The sequence below is a fragment of the Centroberyx gerrardi genome, chromosome 2 (assembly GCF_048128805.1).
Source record: "Centroberyx gerrardi isolate f3 chromosome 2, fCenGer3.hap1.cur.20231027, whole genome shotgun sequence".
NCBI classification, from domain to species: Eukaryota; Metazoa; Chordata; class Actinopteri; order Beryciformes; family Berycidae; genus Centroberyx; species Centroberyx gerrardi.
Window position 1 is genome coordinate 21,555,784 of NC_135998.1, and position 26,308 is coordinate 21,582,091.

Here is a 26,308-nt window from a genome sequence, read left to right on the forward strand (position 1 = left end):
GCCTAAATGAGGAAAGCAAGGCACACATTAATTGAAACTTCTTTTATTTTGTGTACATAGTAGAAACAGTATTACAATCAACATTCCCAAACAAGCCAGCAGTTATAAGAATATGTAGACAGGGAAGGATTGAGTTGGGCTGTAGTGAAGTGAAGCTTGCAGTCCAGACCCAATTCAAGGAAAAGAATCATTTATTAGCAATACAGAGAATTTCAGCGTTTCGGCATCACATGTAATAAAAGTATGGCACAAAATAAGCTAGTTTTTACAAACAGCCCACGGTGCTGCTATATCCATATGTTGTGGTTTTGGTTTTACATCAGCCTAATAAAATCATTTTCTATTCCACCTTAACCGCTACATTAATATTGTCTAATACTGTGGTTGCTGCAACAAAATGTTTTGTCTATTATTTACTGATTGATGTATTCATTCATTCATTCATTCATTCACTCACTCACTCACTCACTTACATATTTATAGTTATTTATCTATGTCAACAAAACACTATAAAATGCACTCTGTATGAATCATCACTATTTTTATTACATTTTCTCACTGAGACATGTGATTCACTTAAAATACACGTCAGACACAAATCCTAAAATCAAATGTTTGGTTATACCTTAAGAAAAAATAAGAACAATCTCTAAATGAAACACTGAATACATTTAATACTGAACATTACAGTGCATATCAGGAGGTGGTGTGAAACACTCATCCTTGAAATGTTATGGCAAACTGTTCTGATGTGCCTCTGGCATATGCAACTATATCAGAGTAAGGCCTGGGCTGAACAGATTTCAAATTTAGTCAATTCTACAGCATTTGTTTTTTTTTCAGTTAAATAAAATGGGTTTAATTTAATAGAGACGCTGACATTAAATCTAATATCTTCAACACCATTCAGTGGAAAGCTATAGTAGTACTGTACAATAAGCTATCATCCAAGCAGGCCTCTGAGGTTTTCAAAGTGCAATTTGACCCTGCCTGACTATACAAAAACAATAGAAGTCAAGCAGTTTCACACTGCCTATTGTAGTTTGGTAGCTGGAAGAAAACCTTATGCAACTGAGAATAAGGATTGATATGGCAACGCATTCCCCTCACCAACTATTTGAAAGGCAGAAAAAGTCCAAAAACAGGGTTTCATCACAGCTCACAACTACATCATAATATTTTCCAATGATACATTCTCAGTAACTCTCTTTGAATTGCAAACTAATGGCTGCTGAACCGTTATGATTTTTGAGCTCCAATGGCTGGACATCTGACATGACTACTCTACAAGTGGTTCTCCTTCACGAAAAAAAGGAACAAAACGCTGGGGTTTCACATTCAGCAGCAGCAATGATGATGTGAGGACATTAAAAAAAAAAAAATACCTGATGTGAAAACAAATTTAAAAAACCAAACAAAAATAACAAACTCCAAGAGCTATTTCTGACAAATCTCAGTATGTTGAAATACTTTATAGATATGTGACTTGGCATATGCTGTAATGGTACGACAAAAATACTGTTAAGTCATACATTCAGTACTCTATGAATCAATCTTTCAGTCTTAGAATCTGCAGAGTTTTAGCTGAGCGATAAAAGTGTAGCTCAATATGGCACTAGAGAATGTTTGTGAAGCTTCTACTAAACATATCCATCAGTAGACGCTCTCTAAATTAGACTTACACATACAACGCAAAGGATTTACCTTTACAAAAATGACAATATTCAAAATATACAGCGTTTCTGTGATATTCATCCTCATCATACATTTGGAGGAATGTAAGCAGTTCAACACGTCTTACACTGTATATACAAAAACATGCCATGCGCTGAGAGTTTTTCAGGTGTGGTAACACACAGCTATCCGTCTAAATACAGCACAGGAATAGAAAATTATAATGAGCCATTGAAATGCACTGTAACAATTGGTTTAAAATGAAATAGAACTGAAATATACTAATACTGAATTGACTGAAACATCAAAAGGAGTATCCTAAGTTTTGCTCCTCTCCCATGCTTTGATAATGTTTGATAATGTCCAAGCAAAGGCCCCCTGAGAGTGGTGTATGATACCGAAAAGCTCACAGTTTCTGGACATATTACCCTGGTCCCACATCACCCCCTAAGCACTATAGTAGCCTGACATCTGAGAGCAATGAGAGTTCAAAACACGACAAGAATCTAATCTAGCCAATCAGAGGGTGAGGTAAGGTCATGGTGCTTTAAACGTATCAAATTCTCCCAGATCTCCTTAGTTATCATCTGGAGCTGGGCTGGGACATTAGGCAGCCTTTCCCTCTCTTGCCCCCAGAATGCAAACTCCTGACCCTTCCCAGGATGAAAAAGGACACATTTCTAATTACGATGGGGTTCTTTCAGAATTCTCTATAGTGGTTGACCTCTCTGACACTCTCACCCCCCCCCCCCCCCCCCCTATCCCTACCTGTACTTCTAAGTTGCAAATGTATGCAATCCCTCCCACCCTCCCGTCACGCTCCCTCCTCCTCAGGACTTCAGATCAGCAGTAGGTGTCAAGCCGATATAGGTTCCATTTTGGGGGTCATCCTTTTCCTTGTCACTGACCGGAGTGTAAGAAGTGTCCTCTTCAGCAGTAGTCTATGCAAGTGCAAGATGGAGATTAAAAAAACAGTGTTAGGAGCCAATTTTTTTTGTTTAGCCTCTGTGTGGGTGGGTGGAGGGGCGGGGGGTGCAAGTGTGTAATGCCGCGTTCACGATATGGGACGAAGTGTAAGAATGAGATGACATCTTGCTGCTCGGAAGTGTTCACGTGTTTAACTTGGAACATAAAATCAAGCATAAACAAAGTGCAGCAGACGTTACTCACTTTTTGTAAGTAGGACTGGATTGTGTTACTGCGAAAAACAACCAATAATTTTGTTTTTTATTGCCTTGGACTGCCAACGTGTGTTGACACACTTCTGCAATTCGTGACGCCAGGTGGGAGAAATTGGAGCTGGCAAAAAAGTCTCATTTATCCTACTTGTAATTACCAGTAATTGGTTGACGTGAAAATGTTTTCCCAGTCGGCGGTTTGTATTTACGGTAAATCCCATATGGCATGATCGCGGCATAAATGCAAGTGAGTTCAAATAAAACCTCTTTGAGTATATAAGGTTCATGCATTAGAATGTGTCATGTCACTACATGAGCTTGCCACTGAGAAACATCTTCACACTACTTTAACTGATAATACACCAATGTAACAGAAATATATTCAACAGTGAGAAAATGGTAACTAAATTATGTTAAAATGTGAACTTCAGACACAATTTTAAGCCATACTACTGTACCATGATTATTAAGTCATATGATTGCATACTGAAATACAGAATCACAGATATACAGTATATGCACAATAAGTAATCTGTAAGATAAGATAGACATGTAAATAAAGCAGATACAGCAAATAAGATTAGATGTAGAAATGCAAGTAAAGCAGCAAATTAACCATATAGACTTACAGGAGCAGCATAGACAGCCTTGGTAAAGACAATGCGCTTAACTTCATTCTGCATAGGGACATATAGTGATAAATACATGCACAGCGCCGTTAGTATGAGGTTAAGCAACTGAATGAAATTAGGCAATATTGTCACATTCCTAAATTGGAAATAACAAGCAAAAAGCAAACGGCCTGTATAAAACCAGGTAAGAACTAGGGTTACCTAAGTTTGCAGTGCAAGTATTATCTTAACAAACTCAGTAGCTCTACAGTATGACGTTAGCCTAAGCAGCACACAATGAAATAACACGATATTTCTATTGTTGCCTATACGGCGTGAGAGGCTTATGTAAATCCTTTCCTGGACTCACAACAATGGAATCTGATGTCGTACCTTCTGCTTGTGGGCACGGACCAGGAGGATGATGAAGACAACGAGCATAATGGCACCCAGACCCACAATAATGAGGGGGAAGTTGGACACCACAGTGACTATCAGCAGCAGCTTATTTAGTCTCGCCACAGATGCATCGTCAATCACCACACTCTGGATGACAAGAGAATACACAGGTAAATTATGTAGAAGACATTTGCTACATTAAGGCTGATTGGTTTAGCGTCCTATATTTCCCAGGTGAGAGGTTATAATCACTTCAATGGTCTAAACCTGCAAGTAGTAGTAGTGACAAAATGTGGTGCTCTATACTGCATAATATATGTTTGTGTTTTAGCTTGTGGTGAAGAACCATCTTTCATGTTTCTAATAAAGCAGTTCTTACCTCATTGAGGAACATCACAGGAAAGATTGTGTCATTCAGGCCTCTAGTTTTGCTGTAAATAATATGATGAAAGAGATGTGAAGGAATCATCCACTGCAGAATTTTAGTGTGAGGTTTGTGTTTGGATAGAGATACTCACGGGAATCCAGAGATTCTATTGATCAAGATGTTAATCTGTGCCCTCTTGTTTGCACGTACAGGCACTCCAGTGGTCTGGCAACAAGGAAAAACACTTCAAATAAATATAGTGTAGAGGAGAATAACATCCTAATACCCAAACAAAACAATATGAAAAGTCAGTGAGAAGGTCTTAAGAGTACAACAAGGCTGCAGCTGGTGAGCTTCTGTATTTCAACATATATGACACTAGGTGGTGCAGCAGTACATCCTTAGAAAGCATTCCTTTTCACATTGAACTGCTCTGTTACATATTTCCATGGACAAGAATGATTTGAGCCACTGCATTGTGGTCACAAATCATAACCACAGTGTGAAAGGAGCATTTAAGGCTGATTAACTGCCTACCGGGTTAAGGTCTAGGTATGTTTGGTGATGCTCTCTTTTAGGGGTCAGTCCCTCGATGGCAGCAACGTATTTATGGTCCGCCAGGTAGAAATGAGGGAAGGAGGCCACCACAGGGGCACCTAGGCAGAGAGAGGAGAGGAGAGGAGAGGAGAGGGGGAGAGGAGAGGAGAGGAGAGGAAGAGGAGGAGAGGAGAGGAGAGGAGAGGAGAGGAGAGGAGAGGAGGATATTTCAGGGTAAAAAGGGAAGTGACCACATTAAGCTGAGCAAAGCATCAAACTGAAAAAAATGAGTCACAAGACATAAATATGAAACCTCTTCTTCTTCACTTTATGTGAAGTGGAGGAAATGTCAACCACTGATAATAAATGCTATGACCTATGATGGCCTGAATTTTAAAACAAAATCATGGTGTGTTATTCAACTCCTCTGTGACACAGCTGCACCATTCTGACTCCATCTGTAATTATGGTTTGACACATAATAACTAGAAGCACTTGAGCTGCCTAATGTCCCGCCATAATGGCCATGATATATCAAACATAACCAGTTATGCTAATGAGATCATTAATGCATTAATTAGCATTTCTATGTCAACATACTTGTCTTCACATAACATATGGGTGGTATTAATATGAACTCCATATACATAAAATTATTAAGGAGTTCTAGTAGCTTCAAGAAAATCAAGTTCAAGTTTTTCCTCATTAATATGCAAATTTATGCTTCTATCATGTATTGTTCTTGAGTCATTGTGTTCACAAGAATGTGTCTACGCACAGACAGACAGACAGACAGACAGACAGACAGACAGACAGACAGACAGACAGACGCCACCATGACAGCACAATGTCCCGCATACCAGGTGACGGATTGGTCACCTTTTCTGATACAAAGAGTCAACAACCAACATAGCACAACCAAAATTCTAATAATATATTCCATAATATATTCCAGCATAGAAAACAATATTTTGATCTAATGTCTTATGATTAAAAACATACAAAGTTTAACTGTATTCCAATTTCATGATTCACAACAATCAGTTTGATACAATCTAACGTAGGAGCAGAGTATTGGGGGAAGGGTCCTTGAGAGAAGGAGGCTAAATGTAATGTGACCTCATCCCCGAACACATAGCATGGTGCTGTGACCTTCTCTCCCACACGGCCCACAGACAATAGGTACACACATGGGCCGCAGCCCCGTCTATAGAACCGATTATGGGGTGTAGCTGAGGTTTCTTCTCATACAGAGTTCCTTCCTCGCATTGTCAACAGGAGACAGTCCACCCCTAAACTGTGGGCCATATGGCCTCGGTCATGGTAGTACAGACAGTACAGGCAAGTGACACATTCTTCGTGGTTGAGGTCCACCTGTAGAATGGACCAAGTAACTCTGGATCTCTGTGATTAAAAAAAACACAAACGTGCTCCTGATTTACAAAAAAAAAAAAGATGTATTGTGCCTCTGCAACAAGAGCAAAGTCAGACATGGGAGTTGTGTTTGAATACAGTGTGGAGTCAGAAGTGATGATGAAGTGGGACAGAGGTGATCGTTTTCCTACTCTTGTGTTTGGCAACAGCGGTTTGACAAAAACATTGGACACACGCAGTCACCTGAGTGGCTGTTCCCGTGACAACCCACAAGGTCATTCTAGCGCACACATGCACACACACTCACTCACGCACGCACATATACAAACACACACACACACACACACACGCGCACACAGGGCTTGTATTAGTATACTTGTGAGAGCCTTCATTGACTGCATTCAATCCCTAACCCCTAACCCTAAATTTAACCCTCTCCACTACATGTCTAACCTTAAACCTTACCATAACCTAATCCTAATCCGAATTCTAACATTAATCCTAAACCGGAGTCCCTTAAGTATCTACATACGTGCACACATGACCTCAATGTGTTTTGACTTTTATATGAAAAACTTTTACAGCAAATGATACACTTTTAACAAAAAAGTGACTAAGTGATCTGAAAGACACAGGCAGGGAGATTATGGCTGGTCATATTCAGGGCCAGAGTCAGGTGACAGGGCTTACTGCGCTCTCAGCTACTGGGTCAGTCATGGTCAGATGGTCCTTGAGGTTGTGGAGTGGCCCGGAGAGCCGTGTCACATGGGTCGTTTAGGGGGGTGGAAGTAGTGGTGGTGGTGAAATTAGGAGGTAAAGTGTTGTCAAAAAGGAGGAGGCTCTGACTGATAAAGGAATTAATGTACCAATTGGGGAAAATTACCTTTTTCCTCTCAGAAATTCACTTGACTAAAGCCAAAAAGTGATGCTTAAGTGACATTTTAGGTGAGCTACAAGGGAAAGCTAAGGGTTTAGTAGTAAGGAGTATAAGGGCTGGACCATGGCCTGGACGTATGGAGGTGCAGCTCCCTTAGCATCCTTGTACGCAAGCACCAGGGTCTTAAATTATACAAAGCCGGAGAATGGAGTGCAGTCGCAGGGTGTCATGGGAGAATTTTAAGAGGTCGAAATCGTGACTGCACGAGGCGAGGCGAGGATCGAGAACTTTAGAAAAAGTCCCCCAAAAAAACACTTGAATGTGGGTGTGAAGGCGTGGGTGAGAATAGTAGCGACTGAGATGTAGAATAAGCTGCAGCTTGACATTTACCTTTCCGGCAGGGGCTGACTTTGAGTAGGCCCGTTCCCAGGCACTCCTGTGGGCTGACACAGAAACCCTCATTGGCTGGATTCTCCTCTTTACTGCCGAAAACGGACCGTGGCGGCGTGAAGCGGTAGGCGGGGATTCCTTTCACCACTACGTCCTTCTCAAACTCCATGTAGATGGACCTGGAGGGTAAAGCGAGCACGTCACATCGCAGAATGAAATGAGACAAGGTTTAATGTGAAAACACGTAGTGGATTTGTAGCTGGGAATTGGACTACTGAGAGTGGAGAAATCATTTTCAATTGTATTTGAATGTTTGAAAATTTTACAGCTTCCAAGAGAATTATATTATTGTGAACAGCACAACAGTCTTCTATGTATCTGTAGTTATATCCTGTCTAGAGAATCCCGATGGTTCTTAGTGAGAACAAAGGAGTCTATACAGCCTCAGCCAACTGGCACGGAGGATGTGGCCCTTTGCTACACAGCCCACCTATTGTGCAACAATACTGTACTGACCTCTCCCTAGACCTTCATGAGAAGAGCCAAGTAAAAAGATCTTTACATGAGTTCCTTCCCTAAGATGCTGCATTAATTTTGCCCATGGAGAGCAAGACTCCTCCCCAGCAAAACCTCATTCCCAGCCTTGTAGCGTTGGAAATGAGAGGGAAGTTACAGGAATTAACGAAGAGGGACCCTGTAACAACGTAAATGAATTTCAGATTAACTAAGCTTTTAAATAGAGAAAATCATAGTTAAAGGATGTAACTCGTGTAAAAAAAGGCATGCGGGTATTTGAAAAATTACACTTCTCTGTAACCCCTCTAATCTTCATGTTTCTGTGATGAGTCACGGAAACATGCAGATTTCAGTTACTGGTACTGCTTTCAGTTACTGGTCCAAAGGATCATTATGATGGGAAGTCTAGCACTCCTTTTGCAATAATGACCAATCCTCAGTTCCATTTAAAAACGCAATGTTGTGCAACTTCAGTTTGTTTGCTCCTCTCACATGGAGTCAGGACCCTACGCAGACAATGGGGCTAAAGGGTTAAAAAGGTGAATCAGAAAAACTTGTGTGTGAAAGGTTAACATAGTATATGACTTAATGGGACACTTCCTGGTTGAATTAAGGTAAAAAGTACAGGAAACAGGGAGGGATGTTTCCCTTTAGTCACAATAACACAGATGGCCACGATGAGGCTACTAGGCAATGAGTAAGTAGGTGAAAGTGCTTAGAGAACATTAGGGAGAGGGGGTTTTGACACACGTCCAATCAGTGTCAAAGGGACAGACGTGCCAATCCAACAGATTCTTTCCATGCTCAACAAAGGGGGGAAGAAGTTTGCAGTAGCTCCTGTTTTTTCAGGTCAAGGTTGTCTTCTAAAATAGAGCAAGGACAAGGACGCCGTCGTCGGAAAAGATTGACACTGATAGACAAATACACAAACAAGACTAAGAGTGTAAAAGCCCCGCGACATTGAGTTTTGTGGAAGCTTCCCAGCTGGGAATCGAACTCCGGTCTCCCGATTGAGAGTCTGCAATCTAACCTCCTGCGGCACACTTTCACCCACGTGACCGTAAGTGGTGAACAGAGCGGCCGACCGACCAACATTTTAGACCCTGCTGACGTGGGGCTAAAAACATGGACCCAAACCCTAACCCGACAAGTTCCACTGGTCAGATACAGTACATAGTTCCTCAGAATTCAACACTCTTTTGCTGAACACATCCTGATTGTGAAATGCTAGGATCCCCTGGAATTTTAATGTCATTACGAGAACTGGTATCAAGAGTTAACATGTCTGCCAGAGCCTTGTGAAAGGCAAGCTAGTTTCCCAGAAGTAATATGTGAAACTGGCCAGATGCATTCGGCCCATTCCATGCAGAGAGTTTTAATAAGCCAATTTGTTCCCGCTGGCCAGGAACAGAAAACTCTGAAACTTTTCTTTCCCTCTCATGGTGGACTTGGTAAATATGTACACAGCAGAAATCACTGTTTTTCTACAACCATTAGATTTTCTAGGGGTTTCCAGGGGCTTTCTCTTTCTCTCTCTCCCTGTATTCCCCTTCCCCTTCCTCTCCCACCCCCCTCCTTCTCCATCATACTCTGTTCCAACATTCTTCTTCAAATAAGCCTTTCCATCCAGCGCTTCCTGGAAACTTACATGCAACTCTTTCAGAGAGCCCTCACAGTATAGGCAGTAAAGCCCTGGTCAGAAAGCAGAGGTCACCTGTGGCGCTGTTTGTAAGTGATCAGGATGTTATGATAAGAATCCATGGGCTCCAAGGCCTGTGAACATTATTCCCATACCAGATATAAAAGCTTTTTCCTCCCCCCCTCAGGCTCTACGGCAAGTTGAGTCCAGCAAGTTGAGTCCAGGTCGTGGACCAGAAATAGATCAGTGCTTCAACTATCACACTCACATCTGCTCCAGGTGAAATGTCATACATGAGACATCACACTACTGTGGGACAATCACTTCTCCACACACTATTTTATCTGCTATAGTACTAATCCACACGAAAGCATGCATTTGAGCGCTCTGTTGCAGCCAGGTTATTTGACTGTGGTGACGCACAGATGCCGTGTCTTGTTGATATTTCATTGTTACTAGGTCAGTTGAATTGCACTCCGCTGCGTTGCGAACATTATTTACATTTTATATAATATTTATATAATTTTATATAATATGTCTATATAGCATATACCAAGTTCCAAGTCAGTCTCAAGTCTTGAGGTACAGGTCTAAAGTCAAGTCCCAAGTCTGAATGTAGATTGCCAAGTCAAGTCCAAGTCAAGTCCATGTCATTAATGTCAAGTCTCAAGTCTAACTGTAGAACAGCAAGTCAAGTCAGAACAAATCAAGAGTCCAGTTATCAATTTAATATCTTAAAGAAAACTAAATATCTAGTACTTTTCAATGCAATATGGTTTTAATAGAAACTTGGTAAGACCATCTTGAGATGATTTCTATAATCAGTTTCAACTTAATAATTAATAAATTCAATCATTCCATACAAATTCAGAAAACAGAATTTAAATGCAGTCGTCTGGTGGAACAAATCTCATCACTTTTAATCTAAGTCATTTACACAAACACAAGATCTTTTGTCAAGACTTTAGAAACCTTTTCAAGTCATCAAAGTACAAGTCAAAGTCAAGTCCCAAGCATGCACTCAAGTCAAGTCTCAAGTATTCTCTTCATACAAGTCAAGTCTCAAGCAGTTACAATTGTGACTGGAGTCTGATTCGAGTCCAAGTCATGTGACTCTAGTCCCCACCTCTGACATATACAGTATAACACTAATACGGCTTTCATCAGTCACTCATAAAATAAAAATAATACAGATGGCTATGTATAGTGATTTATAAAGCTATTCGACATATTTTAAAGTGACACTACATGGAAGAAGGCGTTGTTGTGCTGATCTGTACCTGCAGAGGTCCGAGGTGAAGACATAGAGGCGTTCGTCCTTGGACAGCAAGGGGTGGAAGGCACTTCCATCTGTTCCATTGATGCTGTTGCTCTGGTTAGATGTCCAGAATGATACCCGGCTACAAAACAACATAACAGTCAGAAAACAGGAGCAATCCACAGCTTTCTAGCAGAGGTATCAAGAGGAGCTCTTTGGAATGAAAAAGCATAACATTCAATATCCGTGAAGATATAGGGAAGGGATCTCTCTGGGCGCTCAACTGAGTTTTTCTAAAACATCTAAGATACAGGGCAACCCATAAAAGATGTGTGACCATCAAGACAATAGGCTACACACTTGCAGCTCTAATGCGTAATATATTTTATTGAGACACCAGTAGAATATAACCAATGTTGTTTCTCTATGCCATCTTTCTGAAACCCACATCTAAAAACATACCCCACTTACACTGTCATCACCATTATCATCACCATCATCATGATTGTAAATTACAGTGAAATGTTTTGATGATCAAACAAGTTTTTATCTCAAAGTCACAAGCCAAAAAAAAAAAAGCTTTCCCAGGGGGAAGGAGTGGGTAATTGAAGACTTGGCAGGAGTACTGTTATGTGACTAGAAAGTTAACTAAAAAGCCACTATTAAGGCATTCCACTGACCAAGTATCAGACTGTCCTGCCCTGCGCTCTGTGTAGAGGGCAAGAGCCCAGACACACAGACACACAGACAGACAGACACACAGACACACAGACAGACAGACAGACACACAGACAGGCAGACAGACACACAGACAGGCAGACAGACACACAGACAGGCAGACAGACACACAGACAGGCAGACAGACAGACAGACAGACACACAGACAGACCACAAGCAGCCAGCCAGTACTCCCCTACTATTGCAAGAAGCAGTGGATTTGAGAAACTCTTGAATCCAAATATTACCCAATGATGAAATAACTTTCATCACAGTGCATGAAGACAGAGAGAGAGAGAGAGTATATGTGTGTGTGTGTGTGTGTGTGCTACCTTTGGCCTCTCCATGACTCGACCCGGCCATAATCCATGTAGCTCTGCTCCCCAGTGTGGTACACAAATTCTCCATCGTGAGTTCCGTTTTTCTAAAAAGATCCAAAAGTTTAAGTCATTACAACTTCTTCATCGTTTCCAGCGGGCTAAATCTGCCTGTCATCCAAACACCTGCTGAGGTGATTGTTCAGTGGTTCTGATGTACAGTAACTATTGTATGAGGTGAGCTGGCACTGTGTGTAACATATGCAGTTAACATGCCTCTAGCTGGGATTAAAGCTCACCAGTTGAGAAAAAAATATACAACAGGGTTTCCCACACTTAGACAACTTTGTGGCGGCCCGCCACAATATCAGCAATGACCGCCACAAAATGTTTTTTTTTTTTTTACTACTTAATTGTAGAGCTGCGTGTAGCACATTGATTCACTCAGCCCCTACCTGCTCTGCGCGCTCTCTCACCGGACCTCTGTGCGCCTCCCATTACACACGCGGGCATGAGGGATATTTTTTTTTCCATGCCAAGAAGACGGCCGGCTGAATTCCCCATAAGAAGAACTAACAGTTATTAATGTTATTCAAAATACAGCTGAGTTTCCGAGATTAGCACGCTGTAGCTGTCAGCATCCACTGAGTGGACTGATAATGTTATTATTAACTTTTTAACTTTGACTCTGATGCTCTGTTTGCTCCCTCAGTCCAGATTAATATTGAAAAATATTTTCAAAGAAGGAAAAGGACTCGTCCTGAGGAGGAGCAGGACAGTCTGGACCAGAGGAGCTGCTGAGCAGTAAAACAGAGCAGATAATAATGTCAAAGGCTGTAATGTAACGATGTAAAGATACAGGAGAGACTGACAGCACAGAGAGATGCAGCAGGGCAGAGGGGCAGAAAAGCAGATTTCTCTGTAAAAGGGGTCTCATTTCTATTCTTCTGTGCCTTGTAGACAAAAGCAAGCAACAGACACAACAGTGTAGCACTTTTTCTATTTTTAAGTTATGTTATCTTTGACACAAAGTACTTGAAAGGGAGCACTTTAGATATATACATTTCTTACTTATTTGTTTGAAAAATGTAACTATTTAAAATGGATTACATTAGATAATTTTTCAGTCATCCAGGTAATGGGATCCTTTATTGATAATCCCTAACCCTATATATTGAGAATATAAAAGAATACAAGAATAAAAAGACAATAAGAAACCGTAACTTGCATGCCCACCACCACAAATGGATTCGAATTCTGTGGGAAACACTGTACAATCAAATCTTGTCTGCACTTCTATGTCTACATTTTAATCCACAGTTTCGTTAATTTAACTATTTTGGAGCACTTTGAATGAATGAGTGATTGAATGTAACGGATGGATTAGTCATAGATTGACTAATTGATTGATCTTCCTTCTCTAAAGCTGCTAACCCTACAGCTTTCATTAGTTGTAGAGTTGTGCCGTGCCTTGTACATGAGGCCAAAGACCTCCTCCACATCAGGACTGGTGGCGGCGATGCGGGCCAGCAGGGGGTCTTTGTAGCCCCACAGCAGTTCATCCACAGTGCGGGTGGTGAAGAGACCAGTCCCTATAGAGTTCATCCAGATGGACACCATGGAGGACTTCCAGAAACTCCCTTTCACCTTGTTCATTACAGCCTGGAGATGGAAAGTGGGAGTTGGGGGAAAGAGATGAAAAAAGGGCGCAGGGCAAGGTAGAGCATAGGGGTGGATTGGGAAAACAAGAGAGAAAATACATGCATAAGAACATCACATGCAAATCACAAAACATATATGTTATCTTTGTCCACTTTTCCAGACCTGTAGCTCATGACTCACCCAAGCAGGGATGTTGATGGTGGTGATGGCATCAACAGCTGGGTCACCTACCGACTTCTCTCTCAGAAACACAAAGGTCTTTGTGTTGTATGCCGACACCTTTGTGGTATTTTCCACTGCGGTTACATTGACCTTTACCCTGTACTCCCTGGACAAACACAGTGTAAGACATTAAAACAGCGTTGATTTTTACCTCATTCTCTATTTTCTATTATTTTGTGGTTGGAATTGAATGCCACTTGCCAGACAGTACAGCTGAAAACTCAAAAAGCGTTGCAGATTGCACACAGTTAACGCTACGAATTTTGTCACACAACTGCTGTCTTTCATCACAACATTCAGTTTGGATTAGGCAACCCAAACAGTAAAACATAGGCTAGGTCAAGGGGGTAGATTATCTTGACATACACTGTGGAAGCTGTAACATTTTTGGTGCTTCATGAGTGGACCTTGATATTTGTTCAAGGGTTTCGGTGGGTGCATTAGAAGTGATTCAAACAAAGTGATTAATATGTACAGAACAACCGACTTTCCAGAACTCAACTGACCATGAATACAATATGAAACAATATTTTTATCAGTCGTTGACCAATTGAGGTCATCTTACAAACAGATACTGCATTTCGAAGTTGCTGATTTTATCAGCAATAGAAATGAGTGTGGCCCAAAAGACGACGATAAACAAGAAGCAGAATGTGGCTGGCTCAGCATTTTGAGTTTACATAAGCAGCAGCACCGAACAAACATCAGGCACATTTCAGCTGCATTACAGAAATGTGTCATTCTACAGCTGTTGCTTCTGAACGCCAGTGGCCAGAAACTCAGGAGTAATTTTTGACAGTGACCTGACTTTTGAATAACAGGTAAAGACAGTAGTGCAGTCTTGCTTCCTACAATTGAGAAAATGAAATTGTTTTTATCATCTGATCTACTCGAAATCCCTCTATTCCTGCCTCCCTCAGTCAAAAGTCACTCACATCTCCAGCTTGTTCAGACTGCAGCAGCTATGTTAACTAGTGCCAAACAAAGACACCATACATCCCCAATTTTAGCATCTCTCCAATGGTTACCAGTTAATTACAGAGTTAACTTAAAGGACAGTTCCTGTGTGATTGAAGTTTTTGCTCATTTCCTGCATTCCCCTACTATTTTACATCACCGTTTTGTTTTCTATGCAGTTTGGAATTGAATGGGAGTGAATGAGCCGGAGAGGTGTGACAAAACTGATTCAGAAATATCTTTAATTGTGGTGCAACAGTCAGAATTAACATTAAAGGGATGGAAAATGTAAAAATGAGCAAAAAACTCCAATCACACTGGAATGGTCCTTTAGAGTCACATTTAAAACACAACAAGGTCTGGCCCCGAGCTAAATTGCAAATGTTGTAGTTCCCTTTGAGCCAGAGGGCAGCTTGAGATCCTCCGGTGAAGAATACAAGTGAAGACTACAAGTCACTACACTTTTGCCAGCAGGGCCCCTATATGCCCTGCCAAGGAGCTAGGCTTGCTAATTCAGTATCAGTTGATGAATCACTATTTAAAAATGCACTTTTACAGACTTGCTTTTATGTTATGTTATTTATTTATTTTTTTTATGTTACCCAGTTTTAATTTTGTGTTGTTTTCATTTAATGCATTTATTTCTTCTTCTTTTAACATATTTTTTCTTAAAACTGTTACCAAATTTTGGCGTCCCAGTGGCTCAACCAATAGAGCGCAAACCATTAATGTGAAGTCCTAATCACAGTCGCATGGGTTTGAATCTGGCCCTTGCCCTTTGCTGCATGTCATCCCCTCTCTCTCTGCCCTGTCTTTCCTGTTGATCTGATCTCTACTATCAATAAAGGCAAAAAAACACAAAAAAGTAATAAAAAAAACCCTCCTCATTATATATTTTACTATTTTTGTTTTTATGCCTTCATGTAAAGCACTTTGTAAACTCTTTGCTTTTCTTTGCTTCTGCTTTTCAATAACAGTGTTGAACAGTATATATATATATATATATATATGTGTATAAAGTTTATTATTTTTTAATAGGAAGTAAGAAATGGGAAATTATCTCACAAGTCGTATTTGTTGATGAGAAATTATGAGCATACGCAATTTTTGCATATATTGTCTTCTTCTCTTTTATCTTTTTGCAGCTCTGCAAAACCTCAGGTTGTGAAAATACAATGCTTCAATACATATACTGTGTGTATACAGCATCATGATCTTGTATATTAAGATTTGCAAGTTTGGTCTCGAAATTTGGTCCTTCAGGAGGAAGACATCGTAGCAGAACCCGTTTTTGCCATTTCTTGCCACATGGTATGTGGTCAAGATTTCCTCCTTTTACATCAGTTTTTTTTTAAAGATACAGTAAATGCAAATGAATTGCAGTAACACCTTGAGGTCAATCTGGCTAAGCTGATCTGTGTTTCAGTCTGCAAGTGTTATAGCTAGAGATCACACAGCCACTTGAGATATTTGATGACATGGGTTTTGAGGTTGAGAAGTAGACTAGAGTAGCATAAATCACGTGTGTTAGTTTCTTTGTGGCAGCCTGTGCATGTCTGTGTGCACGTTCTAGCTTCCTACCTATATGTGTAGGGTCCGACCTGGGCGACCACTGGCTTGGCCCCGGCCAGGAACTCGTCCACATTGGTCACGTTGAAGAAGAAATACTCCATGAAGACAGGAGGAGGCGGGTTCTTCCATGTCTCAAACACACGGCTGCCCTCCGTCAAAGTAATCTCCTGTAGAGACATAAAGTACATATCTCAGTTGTATGGATGTATTTCCATTTATTCAGATAAATAAGTATGACTGTGAAGTAGGGGTCAAAATAAAAATGTTGCTCTAAATTAAATCCAATAAAGAAAGCTTTTGCACACCTGACCTGTCTTAGTGACATGTGCATAGCAGACAGTCCACAAAATTACCCAAAACACCCACACACTTCCTGCACTTTCACATCACAAAAGTTTGGGAAAATCAAACGCATGTTTTGAACTTGAAGTTTCAACATTTTGTTCCCAATAAAAACACTCCAGAGAACAGAAACATCCCCACGGGGGGGGTGGGGGGGGGGGGGGGGGGGGAGTTGTTGGATGAGCGTCAGACTAGAGCATTGGCTACACACATGAATAGTATTAGGGGAGACCCTTCCACAGTTCCATTGTCAGCGGTTGCCAATGACGACGAGCTCTCTGGGAGAGACGCCGACAGATCATGTGATGCAAGGAGCTGGATGCCCACTGGTTGGGCAGGACTGTGACCTTAATGATCTGAGCCACATTCCTTAGGACTGAGCCCTGAGAGGCCCTGGCAATACAGCAGAGGCACAAACCTATACTATCCTGCAGCAATACACGCTTCGCCAGAAAACTACCACCACAGACGACATTGGTCCTGGACAAAGATGCCCTGATTCACCGAGGGGATCTATCAAGGGCTTGGAAGAGACAGGGAGAGAGGAAGGGAGAAAAACATACATTTGTTGAAAGAAGTTGAAAACACTGTCAATTTAAAATAAGCCCAATAAAACCTTCCAAAGAGTCTGGTTATTTCTGGGGAGTACAGCCCCCCTCTTCCTTTGGGGTCCCTTCTACTCACTCAATGACAAAAGTTTAGCTGAGTAGCCAAGGACAATAAGGCTGTCACCTTGGATTGAGGAAGGGAGAGCCTGTGGGACCATGGGTCCTCCTTTCATGGTTGGAACAATCAATATGGTAACCCTCCCTGCATGCTACATGAAATACTGCATGGAAAACAGGAACAGAGAAGCCCTCTTATCTCAGTTCTTACCACAGCTACTCTAACACCACTCCCTATATGAAAACAGATGTAGCAGGTGAATACACATACTGCTAGTGCTTTGATGTGGAGGCACTTTTGTGCAGGCAAACACTTGCAACTGACCAAGCTCTACCAGCTGAACCACAGTCCAGCCCTGCTATTACTCAACCCGCCAAAGGCATATTAAAGGCCATTCCCATCCAGAAAAGAGTGATTTCTCACCATCAACTCTCCAGCAGGTCACTGCACACTAACCCCTCTGCTCATGGTGACTCACATAGAAGCTGCGCGGCTGCCAACCCACCCCCAGCCCAGCCTGTTTCCCAATAAGTCTGGCAGGGTGAAAGAGGCTTAGCACACAAAGAGGGCCTGCTGCTGGGAGGGTCTCTGTGGAATGAGTTCATTCACACTGGGGTAACTGGGGTAAGGGAGTTACTTGATACGCCTCAAATAAATCATACTGCCAGGCCAGTAGATACCAGTGGTGTAGTCTACATGATACGCAGGTATACGCCGTATACCCAAGAAAGCTCCAGGATTTCCGTATACCCACTTAAAAATGCGCAAGGATACGTAACAATATAGTTTTGTGACAGAACATTCACTTCAGTGATTTTGTTTTCGTAAATAACGGGTAGAGTATAACTGCAATAAAATAAGTTTTGCAGGGGAAGGCATCTCCTCCATTCACACTTCCATTCATAAAACTAGTGCAGTGCCCGTCTGGTGCACAGAGCGCTGTTCGCTTGTTTATTCAAAGTTTATTAATATTGAACGTGTCGCGTGTCCAAATTGCACCAAATCCGACACTGCACGTCCTTGGGTCCCCAGCAATACACCCGCCAAGTGTGAAGTAGATCGGACGAACGGTTCTCGAGATATGCGAAGGACACACACACTCACTCACAGACAGACAGACAGACAGACAGACAGACAGAGATTCCTTGCTTTATAGTTAGATTCACCCTGTGTGCTCTGTCTGTGTTACGAAGCGCGGAACGTGGTGGCTTCCCGTATAGGAGGGGCTTTGAGTCTGGCCTGTGACCTAGACCTGACGTCACCTACCAACCAACACAGTTGCTTGACAGTCATTTCCCCGGCTCGACAGTTAACATTATACAGGGTTGCTGTTTCTTGACTAAGAGGTTAGGTGGTGTAGAAATGCAGGAAATTTGTTTTAAATTACTATTTTTTTTCTGGGGGAGGTCCGCCAGACCCCCCCGCCAATTATGTATCCCCCCGACCCCCCCAGGAAATAAATCTCTGCGTATACCCACTACAATAAACTAGACTACACCACTGGTAGATACCTATGTGTGTCTCCGTGGGTGTGGGTGTGTGTTTTGTTTTACATCACTAAAATATGTGCGTGGGTTTGACACACATGCACATATTTTAGTGATGTAAGATCAACTTTTTATTAAAAATAATAACTTTTGTTATTATTTTCTTCAGTTAAGGCAGGTTTCTGAAATACGGCTGCCCTTAATCTCATCATGTCAAGAGGTAGGAACTACTTGACCAAACCGGATGATCAATGTATCCCATGTATCTATGTTTCTGTATGTGGGAAAAATATGGAAAAAAAAAAAGTTAAAAGTTGCTGACATGAGAGGCCAAATGTTATGTAAACAAGAGAGACACCATTACAATAATTTTAAAAGACACAATGCTGTCTAGTTTGCCTCTGGTTGAAGTTTTGCAATATTTCTGATTGAAGTTTTGCAATACTAAATGAAGCCAAAGTGTGTCAATCAGTTTCATGTCTGGGTTCTCAATGTGGGACAAACATGGGAGCTACGGCCATTAATTACAGGCCTACACTTTGGGTGAATGGGTTACAAAATTCAACAAATACTACAAATAAGGGCTAAACAAACATTACCATGTGAATGTTTTCATATTCCCAGATATAAGATCCTAAGTTGTTTCAGTTTATTCTCGGTGTCTGTGGCTATGTGATGGGAATCCTTGTTTGCCTGGCAAAATGCCAGCATACCTGGTCATAAACAAGAGGGTCAGTATTTATAGTAAATATCAAACTCTTTCCCGAGTGCCATCATCAATCCTTATATAGAAATCACAGCCTTGGTAGAATGAAAACAATGAGCACCTATGACGCCCATCAATCTTTTTTTAGACTGTGACCGTTTGATTTACACTGTCAAGTCAAAAGAAGCGTTTGTGTTTTCTGATGCTCTTTGTCTGTGCAGTCTGGATGGGATACAGCTTGTGAAGAATTCAGAATGGTGAGGGTGGATTTTGTTATCACTACACTCTTAAAAAGGAGCCATTTTAACACATCTGTGTGTCTTCCTTGGGACAACGTGCACTTGTGTTACTTTTCAACACAAGATATATTAATAACAACACATGCTGTGTTAAAATGTAATTGTTATTAACATAAGTGTGTGCTGTAGCAAAGAAGACACAGATGTGTTAAAAATGCCATATATTTTGTAAGAGTGTGCACTCAATATCCTCCTTCAATTGTAATAAGTGCTGATATAAAGTAGGTTTTGAGCAAAAAGATCAAAGAAGCCATATTCTCTTATCCATGCCCAGAGGCGCTGTCATGTGTTGAGGTCTAATAAAGTTTGTGAGAAATTATTTGCTGACCCACATCTTTTTTATACTACAGGCCATTAAATATAATGGTTTTCAGGGTCTGTGTCCTGCCCCCTGCCACTCATACACAGCATGTAAGGACTCTTCCATGGAAAGAAATAATTTTAGGAGCTTTGTCACTAAGCAAAGCATGATGACATAAGGGCATTCCTTGCATGCAATTCATGCAATAAAATTGATCTCTTAGATCTCTCTAGACTCGAACAGATTGGAGACAGATCAGCGCTCGCACTATTGAGCATATAAGAGCGAAGAAGCGAGAGCGAGAAGCTAGTCATAATGTCTTGACCCCTATCCAAGTTTATAAACCACAAAGGGGAAGTAATATCGAATGATACTGACTAAAGCTGAAATGTAGGTATATTTTCCACTTGAAGACTTGTTACCCTTCAGGCCTAAAAGGGTCGATGTCACTTGACTGTTTCTTACAGTTCCCTTATGCCATGTCTTTGCCTGTGTATTCATGTATTGTGGTTTGTCAACGTTAATGAGATTAAATATTAGTTTATATTTAGTATTATTGGTTTTTTTTTACTCTTGTAAAATGGGGTAATATTCTCAAAGCCAGATGTATTTATCTATTTAATTATGTGTTCTCTCCATTGTCCATCGTATAACTTTTCTATGATAAAACCAAAGATCACTTTTCTTTTTATGGTGTATTGAAGAACCAATTAACTGCAGGTGTGTGGAAACTTCATATTATCTTTGTCTATGCTTTCCTGTCATATTAACACTTCATGTAATTTTTTTTCATTGCAAGCCTCTGCGTGGACATTCTCCTTTCTGTGGCAGTGTGCAGGTTCTTTTTCTTTTTTGATATGCAAGTACCACTTTTCAACCATCCTCATGCTCAACACATCTTGGAAGGTAATTTTAACATCTGCATTGTTCATTATCATCACTGTTGAATTAATTAGTATTAATTAAATAAATCCCCCTACCCCTTACCCTCATCTTTACAAACTCCCTCTGGACACGCTTTGGCACGAAACTAAATAAGAAAAGGTCAAATCTAAATCCCTGCAGCCACAACCCCTCCTGTAACCTCCTTCTATATGTATGCCAAACTCTTGTGAACATGGGCTCCTTCAACACTATAACCTCCAAAACCTTAACACCTTCACACACTGCTCTTTTGTGTTGAAAGGGGGGACAGTTCACATATGGGCTTTCCTGAGGGCTTCATTAAAATATCTTCATAGTCTTCATACAACACTGACTTCAATACTAGGTCTTTCTCCTCCTTGATACAAGTCATCCATGCGCCTATTATGTAAAAGCAAACTTGATATGAAAATGAGGACGAAGGTGCGCCATATGACAACACTGAACCTGGGTCAACGATATTTATTTTCATAACATTCCCACCACCATGCAGACTGAGGTGACAGTGTGAGACGATAACAGAGTCTAGTAGGACGGGTAATGATCATGTAGGCTGGAACAGTGGCCTGCAGTGTTGTGAAAGTAACGTGAACTTTCAGGGAGGGCTTTGAACTTTACTGACAAACAGAGCCTGAAATCTCTCAAATCCACTTCTTTTGGGTTTAATCTTACAGTGATTAAACATATGGAGTGTGCTATTCTAGTAATGACTCGTATAAATGAGTCAAACAAAAGAAATAGCTGGCTGGAAAACCTTAAGCATGTTGACTACATGCCAACCAAATGCTACCAATGTTTGATAATGTATTTGTTTGGATTTGTGGTCCCTTGACTTCTACACCTCTGGGATTGAAGATCAAACATCTAAGCTTTGTAATTTAAAGAATTAAAGGAGTTCAGTTGAATGAGGGGAGAGTGTGGAGAGCAAGGGAATACTGATGTTTATATAAGATTAGATGACCATTTCCCATCAGCTTTATACATTACTGATACCGTCTCACAACTCTGCTCCACCTCCCTTCCACCCACAATTCCAAACTGTGTCACTGCAGCAAAACTTCTAACCTCATGCTACAACCCGAGGGCAACCAGTGAAACTGATCAGGACTAACCTATAACTTGTTGCTATTCTGTTTTGCAATCATTACTTGTTATAATTGTTGACTGCTGATATGTTTATCATCTGTTTTGTTTCACGATTCGGCATTTGTTTACTGATGTTAAACCATTCCAGTGAAGCTCTTTGAACTGAAAAATGCCACAGCAAAGCTGCAGAATCTGCTTGGGGAATATTCTGGCAGATGGAACAGATTGAGAAAACATTTCCCCACACTCTCTTCACGCTCTTCTCTCCTGTTCTCCTTAGCATCTTGATTCAATCTGCAATGGCCTAACAACCATTAGGCCATCATTACCCACTGTTATTCCTCTGCCTATAGTCTAGAGCCTTTGACTGGGGCGGGGCTGTAAACTCTAGGTCAGTTTCAGCTCATTTCAGCAGTTTGTGTAGAAACCCATATATCATTATATATTTTTTAAATGTTTAAAATGTATATTATTATAATATATACATAGAAAAGTATAAATTATTTGATTTAACCTTTACAAATGAGAGAGAAAGAGTGAGAGAGAGAGAGAGAGAGAGAGAGAGAGAGAGAGAGAGAGAGAGAGAGAGAGAGAAGAAACAGTGGCATAGTCTTAAAACAATCAACTTAATCAAACCATTGACTCATCAATTTCCATTAGATAAATCCTCAATAGGATGCTTTAAACTCACTAAGAGTAACCAGTTCCTTAGGTATCAAGTCTTTCTGCAGGCTACTCTTGCCACCTCAGCTTATGTTCTCCCCCTCATTGCTAAGAAATATAAATATACAAGTCTTAGAAAGGCTTTCCTGGTGCTATACCAGTGAGTGAGTACAATATAGGCTACAGTGTGTGATCAGCTTGAGAAAGAAACACTAATACTATTTAAAAATCCAAACCCTGGGCAGATTAATTCATGCATTAACAAGTCTCAAGTCAAGAGATTTTCTTGTTAGGTGCTGATTTTATTGCTCGGCCTTTGACACAGCTTTTTAACATGACACGTGTCTTCGTGTAAAAATAGTGTTTTAGCCTATATGGGACCAAGCAATACAAACCCAGCCCTCAGTTATTCTTAGCTGAGGCACCTCCTAACTTAATGACAAGTATTCGAAGCAGAATCATAAATAAATGGACCACTGGGAGCACTTTTACAATCTGCCCAGAAAAAAGCCTTTCCAATAAAGGCTTACAACATAGTGAATGCCGTAGTAAAACAACATACTACTAAACTACTGTGTCGGTAAAAGATTATGGAGATGGTAGTAGTCTACATAAACCCATAATAACCCATCCTTATTCATCTGGAGGAATCTGAGCGGCTCATTAAGCAGCCACTCCTCCCGGGAGGGAGGCGGCCCACACCGCACCCGCACCCCATCACTGTCCAAGTCATAACAAGCTGTCACTGAACTATAGTAATAACAACAACAACCATGTAATGACATCTCATTACACAAAATGATAACCAAAGGGGGATGCTGAGCCCACTCAGTGTTTCGCCTGTAGCTGGATTTTCGAAAACTTTTTGCTGCTTTATATCCTTTCGGAATGGAACTTTAACATTAATCTAAAATGAATGGCAAAGTCAATTCTGATATGTGACATGTTTATTGCTGTGACCTCAATAATACTATGATTGTTTATAGTCTGTACTAATGATGCTAAGCGAATGTAGCCCTTCAATAACAAATAATAAACTCTCAATCTAATCATCTAGGCTTTTACACACAGTAGACGGTCTATAATTTGTCCGCAACAGAGAAAAGCGCACTGCACAATCTCATCATTGTGATATTGTTTTCCCGTCTCAGTAGGCCCTATACTGGTAAACAGAAGGGCATTCATTCAGTCCTACATACACACGTGTTTTATGAAGTCCTCTGAGCATGATAGTGAACTTACCTTTTTGAGACGGTTATGTATCAGCGTGCGGAAAACTTGAGCCACAACTAAGCCAATCCCAATGATCAGCAGGTGAGCGCAGACGATCCCAACCACATAGATCGCACAGGATCTTCGCGTCATGTTGCAGGTGCTACGGAGAAAACGTGTAAAACTCTTACAAGGGGATGGAGACTTGTGCTGCTTTATCCAAACCTTAATGTTAGTGCATAGCCCACAAACTACTGAGAAAGATTTCCGGCCAGAGCAGGCTGCAATAAAAACCCAACCTTGCTTTCACCCTAGTTTCCACTGGCTTTCCGTTGTAGGCTATTGAAGTTGAAGTTTGAGAGCCGGAGTGGCGAGAGGTTATTTGACCAGGAACTAACGGTGCAACTTCTGAGTTTTTCTTCCTGAGTTTGCAAGTCACAAAGAACTACGGGGAAGTTTGGATACCCGCCGTTGTGGTTAATAATGAACTAGTTCGCTCTGACAGCCACGAGGTTCACGGCTGTCCGGGGTGGTAAATGTACTATACAATAAACTGTGACACAGGATATTTGTAGCGGGCTGTAATGTCACCCGCCCTCCGCGCTAAGTGAACGTTGATTGGTCGCAACTCAACGGCAGTTTTCGGCGCCCTCAGTGCGCGCGCGTATGTATGTGAGTGTCTGTGTGTGTGTGTGTGTGTGTGTATGTGTGTGTGCGTGGGTGTGTGTGTGTGTCAGCTGACAGCGTCAAGGACAACCGGCTAAAGATTCTGTTGCGCTCTCAAACTTCTCCACTCTCCCTCAGTTCAGCAAGCAGGGCGTTTTCAAGACGAAGAAGCAGTTGCGTCAGTTCAGTTCCTCACAGTTAGTAGACTTTACCTTGTGAAATGAGATGTGGACAACTGAGTGCTTTGTTCACATGTATGGCCGATATTTAGGCAGATTTTAACTATAGGCCTAAAATTTTATAGCCTTTAACTTGAATTGGAAAAAGTAGTGTGATTGCTGTTACCGTATAGGCTACGGGTACACAGAGGCAATATGTTTTATGTGGCCTGAATTAATCTGGGGAAAATATTTGCTGAGCACACATGCTCTTTTTAAGGACAGCCCTCCCTGTTTCACATCCATACGGCCACACACCTGGGAGCTGCCGATGCTTTCTCTTGCAGTTGGCCACTGGGCAGCTTCAAAGCAGCAGCTGAGGCGCCTTGGAGAGCGTTACTTATTCACTTTCCCCGCCCTCGATGGTCACAAGCCTGTTTCTCTAACCTTTAGGCTACGACCTTATGCCTTATGTGGGTCTATGAGTGTTTTGTCTTAGTGACATTAGTTTTGAGAATGGAAAGAAATGGCCTAGGCAAACACAACCAGGTGCAGATGTAACCCATTGAGAGACAAAATATAAGGTCAAAGAACAAGGCTCTTTAAGAATGAGATTAAGAGCCTTTTTCATCTATTGCTCTAATTTTAAAAATAAAGGAAATATTCAATATCCATTGTCTCCCGCTTCCTACTACAGTTTGTATTGTATACAGCAGCCCAAAAGACCTAGTAACAGCTATATATAAACATCAAGCTTATAGTGTTATGCATGACAGGAAAATGAAATCACTATAGTGTATTCAGTTACAATGGGCTGTAGCTCCTTTGATTTGCTATCACGTGAGCAAACAAGTTGAGTGGGATAATATACACATATATAGCCTATAACCACAGAAAACTGAGCATCGGCAGTTATTGGCCACTATAGTTATTTATTTACATGGGCCTTTGTTGAACTTAAGTGTTATGTTGTTGTAAAGTGTGCAGAGGCTCACTTCCTTTGACTAACAAGTGCAGAAACATGTAAAATACCTTTGGTAAGAAAGTATGTTCACTTTAATGGAAAATTACACAAAAAAAAAAAAAGATCAGCAGAAAGTATAACTTTATAAATGTGTAATTAAAAAAACCCTTTTTACCTTTTCTTCACTTATTTCTTTACCTGCCACTTCAGGAAGGTAACGGGTGACTCAAATGGATAACTATCAAACACAACAATCATGGATTTTATTATGAAAAACAAGCACTGTAAATTAGATTTTCAGTCAGTATGTTTGCACTGTAGAGAATCTTTAAAAAACCTGCAAGTAGCTACTCAGACTTGTGGCGAGGCACATTGTGCCACCTGTTTGTCATCTCTTTAATTTGAGTTTAAGAGAAGGAGTACCCTATGCCCTCAAGTCTGGAAATCTGCAAAGGTCATTCCACCACCCAAAAGCAAGAAGGGAATTTTCACTATAGAAGTAACAGCCATCCAATTAGTAGTCTTATTGTTCCTGCCAAACTAATGCAGAGAGGTTTTTGGTCCGGT

General features: G+C 41.0%; 2 protein-coding genes across 5 annotated transcripts in view; both read right to left on the reverse strand.

Annotated features, from left to right (window-relative positions):
• Positions 1–2,491: 2,491 nt before the first annotated feature.
• LOC139908377 (lysosome membrane protein 2-like) lies at positions 2,492–24,461 on the reverse strand. Of its 4 annotated transcripts, XM_071895048.1 has the most exons (14): positions 24,253–24,461; positions 23,984–24,116; positions 16,277–16,434; positions 13,697–13,844; positions 13,325–13,516; positions 11,870–11,961; positions 10,843–10,962; positions 7,408–7,586; positions 4,767–4,885; positions 4,381–4,454; positions 4,242–4,293; positions 3,857–4,009; positions 3,482–3,529; positions 2,492–2,615 (listed from the first exon to the last, which is right to left on the reverse strand). In XM_071895048.1, exons 2-14 carry the CDS (start codon positions 24,104–24,106, stop codon positions 2,505–2,507), a joined length of 1,569 nt encoding a protein of 522 aa, XP_071751149.1. In that variant the 5' UTR covers positions 24,107–24,116; positions 24,253–24,461; the 3' UTR covers positions 2,492–2,504. The 4 variants fall into 4 exon arrangements, with proteins under 4 accessions (XP_071751149.1, XP_071751152.1, XP_071751150.1 ...); XM_071895051.1 differs by lacking the exon at positions 10,843–10,962; XM_071895049.1 differs by having other exon boundaries at positions 23,984–24,461.
• Positions 7,319–26,308, reverse strand: part of gng10 (guanine nucleotide binding protein (G protein), gamma 10) — a 115,320-nt gene continuing 96,330 nt past the window's right edge. Inside the window, exon 4 of the transcript XR_013506839.1 lies at positions 7,319–7,331. The gene's annotated coding sequence lies outside the window, so the exon portion shown is untranslated. The remainder of the gene's footprint in view (positions 7,332–26,308) is intronic.